We start from the raw sequence: 13,574 nt of genomic DNA on the forward strand, positions 1-13,574 counted from the left end.
GAGAGCGCACTACAGTGACATAGCAATCACGTGAGTCTACACGTAATCACCAGCTACGTCTACATCGCCGTAGCAGCCCACTCCCCACTTATAGCGCATTACTATGGCAACATAGCAGTGAAACCTAACCATTCGCCACGCTCATGGCACAGTAACCACCCATACTGTACCGTGCTTTACTACTTCCAAAAGGAAGTCCTAAAGTATGGCACTGTAGCAATGTCACCATATGGCAACATGTAGACATGCCCAGAGTGATTTACTCTGTATAAGGAGTGGACACATGACCAGCTGTCCCAAGATAGCTGCCACTGATAGGAGCAGTTAAAGTGCCTGAACACTTGGTGAGGAGAGCTGGTTGCTACTCCATTATAAAATAGATACAGGGGTGGACATGGAATCAGTGTAATGCTGTAACTCACAGTGGCTACTTCTCAAGTGATGACTTCATGCTAGAGTGGAATGATATGGTCCCAGTTTAAGGCGGTACATTGTGTGTCCATTCCACTTTTATCCCAGAGTACAGTCAGTTTACTGCAGAGTGTGACCATGTTGAAAGTTTGACCATAGCTGTCTAACAACCCGATTTCTTTTAAAAATATTTAGGCATCTATAAACACAAATAGGTGCCTATTTGCCTCCTTAAATTCTTGAGTACCTTTACAAATTTGACCCCAAGTCCTAAAATCTTTTTCTTAGCAGAGCTGCCAGAATTAATCGCCTGTAAAAAGTTCACTATTCAATCACCTAATAGGATTGAATATAATTTAAAGGGAAGGTGTATTCACAAGTTGTTCTGCTTTCAGTTCACCTGCACAAATTTTCACAGTCCCAGTTTGACAGCCCGTAATGTTTTCCTGCAGGCTATAGACTGAACCAGATTCAAAGCCAGTTTTTCATTGAGGTCAATACATTTATTTGCTCATAAGCCTTCACTGAACTGTGTCTTCACTAAACATATCAATATAATTCACTGTCATTAAAGACTAATTTTATTTTCTATGAATGGAGATTTCATATTTACCAGTCTGCCTACAGTTTTCCATATTTAATAGTTTTTGAGAGGGTTGGAATAGTCATTTACAAAGGACAGATTTTTTTTTTAGAATTACAGTAGGTTTTTGTGTTTTTCTCAAATATTCAAGAATACAGTGCAGGAATTAAAAAACTTGCTAATGAATTAGTCAGTTCTGTATTTTTTAATATGGTTTCACTGGCACCATAAATTAATAGCAAACATTTGGAAAAATCATATTTGATTTATAAGGCACTGGGATAATCTCCCAGAATAGTACATATATTATTTAAAATCGTACTTAAATTTAAATCAACAGATAGACAGCTGATATTCTGCTGTAAATGTCAGACATGTCATTGCTTGCAAAATATTATGGAATCTGTTTGGATAAAATTCAAATAGCAGACTTGGGTTGAAGCTTGTCCTACAATGATTAGAGCTCAGTCATACAGGTAATTCCACAGAGCTTAGTTCTTCCTGTCTTGAATAAAGTTGTAGTACTGAGACCTGTCAATTATTTTTCCTCTTAATTGAATGAATATTGTGCTAAGGACCCCTGGGATCTAATAGTATTAGGCACTATAAAAACACTGAACAAAAAGAGATGTAATAATAGAAGTGTTTGCTGAAATATGCATGGTCAGCTATCAGATGACAAGGATAGTTAGTAGCAAAGCCAAGGGGTTAAACCAGGGGTATCAAGTATACAGTTTGCAGAGCTTCTCTGTCTCACCCACTGGGTTATGTGCGGGCCCAGGAGTTTGTGGGAAAGGCCAGTGGTGAGTAAGACGTGATGTAGAAACGGGGGGCCCCAGCTGACATGGCCATTGCAGCAGGAGGTGAGCAAGTCTTGCCCTGCCACCTTTGCCACAGCATCTACCTGTCTCTCAGCCGCTTTTCCCCCTCCTGCTGCTCTGGGTGCTTATGTCATGGCTGAAGCTGCTACCAGTGCCTTGGCCCAAATACATCCCATAAGGAGCCCCCTGTTCTGGATCTGGCCAGAGCATAAGGTAAAATTGACACTCCTGGGATAGATAACTAAATTATAGTAGGGAAAAAACAGAAACTGGCCATGGACAGACATGCTGTGTGAAGTGCTCTAAGTGCCTTTGAAACACTACAAACAGCAAGGGTGCAGACATTCATGTTCAGTGAAGCACTTAAAAATAACTCTCAGAAAAGGAACATCTTTGAAGTGGTTACTTTAGAAGCTTTTCCTGACATGGTCACTCCCTCTAGTGGAGTGTGATAGGAGGATGCATGATCCTGGGCATCCCACAGTGCTCTGCTTCCCCTTCTTCACCCCCACCTAGGGGGGTAGTGGGGAGCCAGTAAGCTCTCTCATGTGCATTCAGCTGTTCTTGAGAAACTGGAACAAAGAGGCATGCCTGTTCACCATCGCCCTTGCTGGCGAACACTGCTGCTACATTTTCTTGCAGCCATTTTGAAGTTCTGGGCAGGGGGACATTTGCGCAGACCTGAAGATGCTTTGACTTTGAAGAGCTCTAAATGGGAGCGTGATTTGGACCACCTCAAATGGATTTCTGCCCATACTGTCTGGGTTCATTTGGTTATACCTTGTTACTAATGTAAGTGCTACTGAAATGACAGATTTTTATTTCCCCAGAGTGCCAGTTGATGATACTTTTAGATCTGATGCGGTCAACTCAGAGTTCTCAACGACTGATGAAGACTGATATACACAAAAGGTCAAATATATTTTGTTTTAGTAATATCTCTATTAAGCCACATTCTGCTTTTTATTTAAAAGTAAATTTAAAGTTCTGTATGCCAAATTTTACCTACTTCTGCAGAAAGAACTCCTATTGAAGTCTGAAGTTAGGATTTGGGCATTTTTCTCCTGTGTTGTATTTTATCAGGGCCATGTTACTAAAGATAAATAGAAGAGTATAGCAAGGATCTGTAGAAACAAAATTACAGAAGTCAGTGTACAAATTTATATACAACAACTGAAATTATTAGAAGTCTAGAAAAGGTGACTCGCAAGGTTGGGAGAACCAGGACTGTTTAATCTGGAGAAAAGAATCCCGAGGGGGGAATATGGTAAGTTTTCAAGTACAAAAAGAGTTGTTACAAGGAGGATGGTAATCCTCTGTTCTCCATGTCCACCAAGGACAGGACAAGAAGTAATAGACTGATACTGGAGCAAAAGAGATTTAGTATTTATATCACTTACATTTTTCTAATTATGGTAGTGTTTAAGTACTCTAGGTTAAATAAATATTAGATAAATATTTTTTCTAAAGAGTTTTAGACTAGGATGTAACTGCCTTGATCAAGTAAGGAGTTGGACTTAGATGACCTCCTGAGTTCCCTTTCAGCCCTATTTTTCTATGATTCTGTGAACAGTGAGGGGGTGACAAGCCAAAACGCAAAAGAAAAAAGGGCAAAGAGAACAGAAACCTTTCACTATGTGACCTGAACCAGGATGCTGTGAAGTCAGGATTTTTAAGTCATTCCAGTTAAATCAATACAGCATTTTTATAACAGACAAGACCTCCACATTCCTTTTAAAGCTTCATACACTTAATAGTTTGATTCTCAGCCAAGTGATTGTCTTTTACTGGAATAATATTTTTGAAGATGCTAATTAACTTTCTTGCACATGTTTACTATTGCTGACCAAGGGTGTTTAACCTTGAAGACCGCTCTGTCTTCCTGGTGTCACATAATTTCCAATATGAATTATTGACAGAGCAAGGCCTTTATCTTTGCTTCTAATGCCAGGGCCAGATTAACTGGGTAATGGGCCTTAGGCAAACAAACTGTGGGCCCCTAGTTAATATATATATAAAGTGACAACAGGGAGACAGAGCAGTCACATATATATATGACACCAGGGAGACAGAGCGATCTTCAAGGTTAATCACCCTTGGTCAGCAATAGTAAACATGTGCAAGAAAGTTAATTTACATATGTGTGTGTGTGTGCGCGCGCGCATATATATATGTATATGTATATATATATGTGTGTATAAATCCACATATGTAGATGAGCAGGCCTGGGGAAGAGTTGGATTGAGTCACGTAATGCCCCTGAGCTCAGGCAGCCCTCGGCCTGCTAGCCACCTGCCTGGACAGCACTGCCACTGCAAAGGGAAGGACCGGGGGCCCCCACAGCTCAGGGCTGTAGGCATGTGCCTAGTTTACATATGCATTAATCTGGCCCTGCTAATGCCTTTCAAATAATTTTGTAAAATGATATCAAATCCTCTGTCTAATAATTGTTTATTAATATAATTACAATGGTTAATAATAAAACTAACAATTTAGATACAATTTACAACTACAACATTTAGGTGGATAATTCCAGCACACTGGGTGGTCCCACTTGTGTTAAAAAAATAAATAATTAAATTCACTTTGTTATAACTCTTTAAAACAGTTGCACCCCATAACTCCTTTAATCCTTCCTGGCAACACAGCAAAACAGGCTCTGAACAGCTGCTGCAGGCAATAGGCTGCCTTTTGTTTCCTTCTGGAAATACACTTCCTGCAAACATTAGTGATTAGCAGGGATCCTGGTTTTACATTTCCCATGGAAAAACGGAGGCGACCACAGATTTCCCATTTTTATCAGAGAAAACACAGATTTTCTCTTTTACAAGAGAAACCCACAGATTTCCCCCTTGTGCAAAGAGCTCTGCAGGCTGGCAGAGTTCCAGCCTACAAGAGCTGTTTGCAAAAGGGGCGGGGAAACCCTCAATTCTGCCAGGAGGGGAAAGGAGCAGGGAAGGGCAGGGCCTGACACACTTACCAAAGGCTGCTTCAGGCTCACTCTTCTTGCTTGGGGGTTGCAGGGCAGGGCTGTGGGTAAAGCTGGTTAGGGGCTGAGGGAGCCTGCAGCAGGCAGCAGCAGGGGGGGAAGCTGGCTCATGTTCCTGCTGTAGCAGCCACTGCCTTCCATTGTGGGCAGGGGGCTGCAGACCTGGGTCCCTGGCCCCACAGCCCTGGCAGCTGGGGGCCCCCTCCAGCAGGGCTGGAGGGCAGGTGATGTGGGTGGGGGGCAAGGGGCACAAACATGGCCTGGGGGCTGTGTGGGGGGAGTGAGGGACACCAGCAGGGCTGTGGGGGCATTTAACCACAGATTTTGGGATTTTTATCAGAGAATTTGCAATTTTTTTATCAGAGAATTTTTTTTTTTTTTATCACGGACAACCAGGATCCCTGGTGATTAGGTGTCCCCTTATACACCCATGCTGGTTTGTATTCTCTCAGCCCACTCCCTCTCCAGGCTGTCTTCCCCCTGCCAGTACATCCACCCACAGGCTGGGGTTTCTCTCTGCAGGTCTCTGACACTGTAGCTTCTCCCAGCTCTAGCAAACCTACCAGCTTTGCTTACCAGCCCTCTCCAGGGCTGGAGTTAGCTCCTCCCCAGCTTCTCTTCTTCTTTTCCCTCCCTCAACTTTTTTACAGCTCAGTAGAGGCCAATCAGAGCCCCTCATTTGCAATGTAGGTTCTGGACACAATTCAAACACTCCAATAAACAGCATGCAATGTGCACTGCATATTCTTCTGTTTGGTAAAGCTTATGCACCCTTTGCAAAGTTGCCTCCCTTTTCTTGCAGAGCTCTTAAGCACAGCTCACCCGCTCAGCTTGCAGCCAGGCGAGCTTTGCAACTGCTACACACTAATTTTTACTAATAACTGGGAGACTATATTCACCCTAAATATTTCAGAATTGGTAGATAAAGATATGTAACATCAGTTATCCAGATCTACTACCTCTGGTCTCTTCTTGGAAAATATTTCCAGCTTTTCAAGTGAGTGTCCTACCAGTAGGAAATAAGTAGAAAAATGGATTCCTAAAATAATGGCTTGACTAACTCAAAGTGTACACCCAGTTTGCAAACCAATAGAGAGACTGAAGCTCTGAATATTTAAAGCCAGTAATCAAGCATGAGTAGAATAGTTTCCTGGTGCCTTTATTTCCCTTCAAGTGGGTTGTTACCTAAATTAAGACACAAAACAATTCCTTAGTGTATTTCTTCCAACTCTGTGCATTTGCAGTTTCACACTAATAGATCATTGTTTTTACCGGCCTCTTCCTGTCAGCCTGGATTACTGAAATGGGTAATTTATGTCACAACTATAACAGCTCCCAGGAAGTTTAGAATAACATTTAATTAACCATAATTTCATATTCCACAAGAAAAATAGATAGCATCCTCTGAACAGATTATAGAAAACCTGTGTCCTTAATACTGAGTTTACCATAAAATTCAGAGACTAACAAAAAGGCAGGTTCCATTTGTAAATTACTACAATCCTAGCACTGTAACATTTTATTTTTTAAAAATGCATTCTTCTCTAAAGGTTCAGTTTTGGCAATTTCATTTAATCTAATTGAGGAACTTTGTTTCTTTTCCTATACCTATGAGCCTTGAGACCTTTGCTTCAGTTGCTTTTAACTCTAAACATAAAAAGGGCAAACATCTCTGCTTTCTCTTGTGCCTGAGCAATAGCACCAAAGAACTCAACCCAGTCCTAAAGCCTGCTCTGCAGTCTCTTATCCAGATCAAGTGGGTTCTTTTGTTTCTTTTACTTTGCTTTAGTATGCTGCCTAAAAATGTAACATATCAGTGCAGATGCTAGGTGAGTTCATGGCTGCCACAGATGCAATGGAACTTACTATATGTTTGTATTAATCATATGAACAACATACATTAATCATATCAAATATTATAAAGCACTTCACATACATCATGAATGGAAAAAAGCAGTTTAGCATCTTGCTGAACATTTTTGCTTATGGTAAAAGTTGAATAAGGCAGTTACACAAAACATATCATCATACTCATCATTTTTGTGCATTTTGTTTCCTGCTTCTGTTCTTGTACTGTTGACTTTTTTTAGCTCTCGACAGAAGTCTTTAGAGAGACCAACAGAGACAGCAATCCTTCTGAGCCTTGCTGGTGTGCGTTCCATCATGGCTAACCAGTGGTACACTACCTTGGAAGGGAATGCAGAAAACCTGGAAACTTTATCTGAGAGTAGGTATTTGTGGCAGATCTTTTCTATATCATTTGCATGTAAGATTCTTTGATGCTTTATTTAAAATACAATCTTTCTTATGATTGTCTCTACAAGTGGGATAGCTGGGAGAGAAGCTTCAAGAATCTGCAGGCTAGTGGGGAGGGGTTGGACATTGTGAACCATGGACATCAGAGGTGGGCAATTTGAGTAGAGGGCCTTTTACTGAGTTTTGGCAAGCTATCAAGGACCACATGACAGGCAGCCGGGGCAGATAAATATTAATTTTTTTAAAAATTGTAGGGGCCTGCGGGCTGAATAGAATGATCTGGCAGGCTGCATTTTGCCCACCTCTGATATATATCCTTGCTTTGCAAACCATGCAAAAAACCCCTACCTGACTCCCACAGTGTTAAGATGCTGCCAGAGAGCAGTGACAGGTTGACAAAATGTTCTGTGTTCCCTTCAAAGAGAACATTCACCTTTATTTTCTTGCTTTAAGACTAGTAATGTCTTGAGTTATAAGAGCCACCAGGCAACCTATAATATAGTGCAGGCACAGAAACAAAATTATCTGAAAGTAACTAGCAGCACCAAAGAAATAAGGCTAACTCCTAGAGCAGTAGACTTTGATTTACTGAAGATTAAAAGCTGAAAAGAAAATATGATTTATAATTTCCCGCTTTTCAAAACTCTTGCTTAAAAAAAACCTCATAGAAATGTTTTCCTTTTAGATTTGTTACGAATTGGAAAATCAACTGGGCAGACAATTCGGATTCTTCAGAAGAATAAGAGTAGAGAGAAGATGCCATCAATTAATGGTGAGAAATGGAAAGCTTTATATAATATACAGAAACAGAAGAAGTTCCATACTGGGTCAAACCATTGGTCCATCTAGCATGGTATCCTTGTCACCTGCGGTGCCAACCTCCTCACCAAGCCCCTGCTGAAAAACTTGCAGCTGGTGGTGCCAGAGCTGGAGGTGCCCTGGGTATGCTGAAGGATGGTCTTAGCCAGCTTCCCTATACTGGGGACCTCCTGGACTATGCCAAGCAGGAGTGGGCAGATCCTGCTGTGCTGACACACAGAGCTGCCCACACTGCATACACCCTGCTGCGTTCGCCCTGCTGCATATTCCAGGAGGTCAAGGCCACCAGTTCTATATGCTCATGGTTCACACCCTCCCCCCTCCTGTCCTCATGGCCCAACCAGACACTAAGTGGCAAGGCATGCTCGGAGAGGAAGGGGGTGCCCAGTGGACAAGCCTATATTCTACTTTGATCCTGCAAGCCCCCAGGGACTTCAGCTGGTGGCTGTTTCACAGAGCCATTGCCATGGGTGTGTATCAGTGTGCTTCACAGACAGCCCTGACACCTGTCCCTTCTGTGAACAAAGGGAGACCCTGGTACACACCAGGCTGAAAACCCTTTACTGCCTCCTTCAGAGCCTCTTGCATCCATGACCCCATCAAGTCCCGGGACCTCTTCATTAACCTCCTCCTGGCCCAAGCCAATCTAGGCATCTGTCTGACCAGGAAGGAGGCTCTAGTAGGGAGGATCCCTGAGGACTGTGGGACTACTTACCTGTCCCTGGTCCAATCCTGTCTCCAAGCAGAGTTTCACTAAGCAGTGCCCACCTTGGATTTGTTCAAGGTCCAGTGGGCACTGTCCAGTGTGTTCCGCTCAGTGTATCCCTGTCCCCCCTCTACACACACACACACACACACACACACACACACACACACACACACACACACACACACACTCCCCCTCATTATATACCTATGACCTCACTCCCATCCTTGTTATTTTTTTATTTGTCCCAAGGAATCAGTTGTTGCTTACCCTATGGCTACTCACTGAAGGGGGGCTTGTAGTATTTCGTAATAGGCATTGGCCCACAGTCCCTTAAGCAACAAAAAGACCTGTCTTCGCAAATGTCAGAAGTGTTTGCTAAAGGAAGAGCATTGAACTGGATACATCTAAAGTGATCTGTCCCCTGTTTACTACCCTCCCTGGCATTCACCATTATTGGTTCAGAGGTGCCAGAGATAACATATCCAGCTGGTCTGTGCAACTAGCTTTTTATATTAACAGAATAAGATTCTGCTAGTTTAATTACTATACCATTTATGTCTGTTATAATATAAGAGCAATGGAGAAGGATTGGCTTCAAGTGACTGAAGTATTTATCTGAATCTTAAATCAGCACATCTGCTTCAGCTAATTTATTATTCCCATGCAGAGATTGTTAACCTAAAGCTAGGACTGGAAATAGATATACATTAAACAAAGAATGAACTCTAAATAAAATACTGTGTTTCTTATAACTGTAAATATTTTAAAGACATGGAATTCAGTGTTAAGTTTCCACTGATTACCTTGTTCCCTCATTTGAACCTGCCAAATAGCCATCTCATAGAGATAAATCTATGTAATTACATCAGTTTTAGAAACTTTTAACAATTAATGCACACCCACAGGTAACGGGGGGAACAGATCAGAGGTAAGAGAACAGTTGGAAAAATCAGCACTTGCAGGCTTATAGGTACAAGATAATCGAGATGGATGTGTATCTCAGATTGTCTAATATGAACAAAATTGTTTTCCTTGTCGTTTGGTCATTGGTATATATTAGGAGTACATAAATGTCTTGTTCTTCCAGTTCTTCTCAAGTATTCAGCCCAAGACCTTGATTCCTTTTCAGAGGCAAAAGCTTGATGAATTACTGATTATTCTGGTTTTACTTTCTGCTTAATAATGTCTCTGTATAGTTCAGTCAAATTCACCTGGCCCTACATGAACTGGTCCATGGGCTGGATAACTGGCATGGAGCTAGCTCTGAGGGCCAGTTCAGGCCCATGAACTATCCTCTTCCCCTCCCCCATCCTCCCACATGTCAGATCCAACATATGCAGTGCCTGGTCTGGTCACTCCAGGGCCCATGCTGCATGTGGCACCCACCCCAAGCCTGCTGGGGTTTGTGCCACTTTGAACGTGGGTCCCAGATCACCCAGGGGAGGCACCACTAGGAGCTTAGGTCCCAAAGCAAGCATCACATGCAGTGCAGGTCCTGGACTGGCTGAAGTGAGCGTTGTGTGTGGTGCATGTCGCAAGTTGTCTGGGGCAGACAGTGTGTTTGGTGTAGGTTTTAGATCAGCTCTGCAGGCACCATGTACAGTGCAGTCTTGGACCAGTCTGGGCAGTCACTATAAGCAGCTTGTATCCCAGGCACTGTGTACAGGTCAGGTTTGGCATGCAGTATGTGCATCAGCTCAAGACTTACCGTCTGCTTTCTACTCACAGCTCTGGTTCCCTCTGGGGCCCTGCTCCAGCTAGGGGCAGTGTACACTGAGCACCAGGGCCAGGGCTGAAGCTGCCACTGCCACAGCAGCTGCTATGTAGCTGGGCTTGGCCCAGAGGCAGCACATGCTCCCGGCCAGAATGGGTGCAGAGCCAGAGCTGGAGTTGCAAAGGGAAGATAAGTGGCAGGAGACAGGTGAGAGTGAGGGCAAGGAGGGTACAGGTTTCATAGTTTCTAGGGTCAGAAGGGACCTGAGCAGATCATCGAGTCCGACCCCCTGCCATGGCAGGTGCCTGAGGGGGACAGGTGTCAGGGGGTGCAGGCACAGTGGGAGCAGTCAGGAGGGCAGTAAGTGGCAGGGGGGCCAAGCAGGAAGGCTGTGGGCGGGGGGAGGGCATGTGGAAGGGGTGCAATTGAGAGGCAAGTGGCAGGGGGTACAGGCACCATGGGGGCAGGCATAGGATACACAGGCACTGGAGGTGGGGGCAGGCAGGCAGAGTGGCAAGTGAAGGTGGGGGACAGACAGGGTCAGGGGTGAGGCCACTTGACTTCCCTGCTTCCTCTCTCCCATCATCTGCGCCCCCTGCCTTTGTTTGCCTTCCTTCTGGAGGGAAGAAATTTTAGATGACCCCCAGAAATTAAATTCTAAACAGCTGTGTATCAGCCTCTTGCACTGGTGCCTTCAGGGCTTCCCACAGGTGAAATGATATGGCCTTGTTGGCCAGAAGTTGGGCACCACTGGTCTACAAAGTTGTGGTCCTTCTTGATTCATATTATGTGTTACAAATGGGAATTGGGAGTGCAGCATGCTTCACAGGAGCAATCCCTCACATGGCACACAGGTGATGCAGACGTCACAAAGGTCTCTTGAGTGTAGCTGCAGCTATTGTATGCACAAAATATGGCTGTAAAAGACAAATATTTAAGCAAGTGAAGACATTCTAATATTCAGGCATGATTATAAATAACAAATATATTTTGATGTTTTTTTTCTAGTGGAAGAGGATTATGGGATTTCTTCTACAAACAGAATAGAAGACCAAATCATTCCCAATCAGTCACAACCTCCTGCAATTCAGCCATCATCTTTTAATTGTGTATTATATGGGCTACCCAATCTAATTGTTATGTAATTCATGCCAGGTTTCTTTGTTTAACAGGGAATCCATCTACAATATATACATTTATTTACTTTGTCTTGAAGGCTGGTATTTTAGTCAGTTATCTTAAGTCATTTTTGTGTGGATTAATAAGAATTGAATTTTTGAATATCCAAGGTTTGCTGGCAGATTGATTTGGCTGTGAATTTAAATACTGATATTCAAATAAGTTTCATGAAAATATCTAAGTTTTTTGTCAGAATTTTGTCTTGCTCTGTTCTTCTGATGTTGGTGAAAGTCTTTAAAACAATTTTAAAAGTTTACTTATCACGAGTTCTTAATTTGCTTTCTGCTTAAAGAGCTGACATGTTACACCCAGGATGTCCCTGGAAGCTTTTTTGTTGTCTGGAGAAGTACAAGAGAAGCCAAAGCAAGTTCCTCCAAACTATATACCAATTTATTAGGATGTTATCAATTGGACAACGTTAACAAGAGCAGCTACATACACCAGCAAATACACAAGCATACTACCAAGTGGCAAGGTGTCAGAGCCCTCAGAATCCATCCCCAGGGTTTGAGGCAAGTTCCAGACCCCCTCTGCCTTTGTCTGGGGGAGTTTTATGTAGTTCATGCTCAAGTTTTCATGTCACAACTTACAGGATGAGGCTGAAAAGATATTTTGTACTTTGTAGCTCTTCTAATAACAGTGCTTACGTTCTCAAATTTCTCCCATAGCTCACAAATTTCCAGAATACATATTCACGATCAGCTGTATCTTAAGTGCAACTATCATGTATTTTCTACTTTCTTTTGAAACCCCTTGTCTCGGCATTTATGCTTAATTGTGTTAAAATAGGTTGTGCTCTTCAGTCTTGAACACACACATTTAGGAAAGCAAATCAGCATTCTTTCCTTCCCCTCATCTCACACAGTTCCATGTAGGCACAGAAATCTGTATTGAGGATGGACCATGTAGTGGACAGGTTAAGAAAGGAATATACAGATGGCTATTTGTCCAAAAAGTCTTTATATAGGTTTTCTAATAACCTCATGGAAAATAAAGATTAAAACTAAATATAGCCAGTACAGTGCATGTGAGAACTTTTACATGTGGCCCCCTTTGTCAATGGGAAACACCTTTAATCTCTTGCAAGTACTCTTCATGTCACTCTTCTTTCATATTGCTGACACTACATTGTCCTTCAGTAACAATCCAGCTTACACAACGTTTTGGTGATTTTAGAAGAGCTTTATTTTGCATTGGATAAAAGCTGTTTTCCTTTCAAGAGCATAAACAGAACAGTTGACATCTATTGTGTTTGAGAAAAGGTGACGCAAAGTGAAGGGGTTTTTGCTGGAGAGACTGAAGTTCAGTACCTGTAGTCCAGAAGCAGAGTAGAAGATTTTCAAGCTTTGACATTTCTAGAGTAATGTATTTAAATTCATATCCAGATACCTAAATAATATCAACAACAGTTTTCAGGGGTGCTGAGCCCCCCCAGAGATCCGAAAAAAATTTAAAATATGTTTTTTAAATATAGATCAAGAATGGATCAATTGTCAATATTTGAGTTTGAAAATCATTAAAAAAAAATAGGGCTCTGAGGGACCTGGAGAGGTCATTTAGTCCATCCCTTTGCTTCAAAATAGGATCAACTACAACTATACTATTCTGCACAAGTCTTTATCTAACCCATTCTTCAAATCTTCAATTGTGGCCATTCTGTAACTATATTTACAGGTAGAATTTTTTCCTAGTGCTTCCTATAATGTATTTTGATTTTTAAATATGAGGTTTACTAGCAACCTAGTTGTAAATTTTTCTACTATATGCTACCACTCTGAGTTACTTGATCTTTTCTTAGCAAATACATACAATGTGCCCCACTTCCAAATCTAAATGAAACAGGAGTAAACTAGATTTCATAGATGTCACAGATTTCATAGACATCAGGGCTGGAAGGGACCTCGGGAGATCATCGAGTCTAGCCTGCCGCCCAAAGGGCAGGAAGTCAGCTGGGGTCATAGGATCCCAGCAAAATAAGCATCCAATTTGCTCTTAAAGGCGTTCAGAGTAGGTGCTTGAACCACCTCCGATGGCAGGCTGTTCCAGACCTTGGGGGCTTGGACGGTAAAGAAATTCTTCCTTATGTCCAGCCT

At 42.4% G+C, this 13,574-nt stretch overlaps 1 protein-coding gene and 1 long non-coding RNA gene across 6 annotated transcripts in view; one reads left to right on the top strand and one right to left on the bottom strand.

Moving 5' to 3' along the window:
- CFAP46 (cilia and flagella associated protein 46) overlaps positions 1-12,880 on the top strand; it is a 146,096-nt gene extending 133,216 nt beyond the window's left edge. For all 5 annotated transcript variants that reach the window (XM_019556104.1, XM_019556108.1, XM_019556106.1 and 2 more), the window contains 4 exons: positions 2,646-2,727; positions 6,895-7,031; positions 7,746-7,832; positions 11,311-12,880. In XM_019556104.1, the coding sequence (XP_019411649.1) occupies positions 2,646-2,727; positions 6,895-7,031; positions 7,746-7,832; positions 11,311-11,447 (443 nt within the window). In that variant the 3' untranslated portion in view covers positions 11,448-12,880. The remainder of the gene's footprint in view (positions 1-2,645; positions 2,728-6,894; positions 7,032-7,745; positions 7,833-11,310) is intronic.
- Positions 12,622-13,574, bottom strand: part of LOC109324181 — an 18,950-nt gene continuing 17,997 nt past the window's right edge. The window contains exon 3 of the long non-coding RNA XR_002104868.1: positions 12,622-12,631. This is a non-coding gene — a long non-coding RNA (uncharacterized LOC109324181). The remainder of the gene's footprint in view (positions 12,632-13,574) is intronic.

This window comes from Crocodylus porosus, unplaced genomic scaffold, assembly GCF_001723895.1.
Source record: "Crocodylus porosus isolate Cpor-Errol unplaced genomic scaffold, CroPor_comp1, whole genome shotgun sequence".
Classification (NCBI taxonomy): Eukaryota; Metazoa; Chordata; order Crocodylia; family Crocodylidae; genus Crocodylus; species Crocodylus porosus.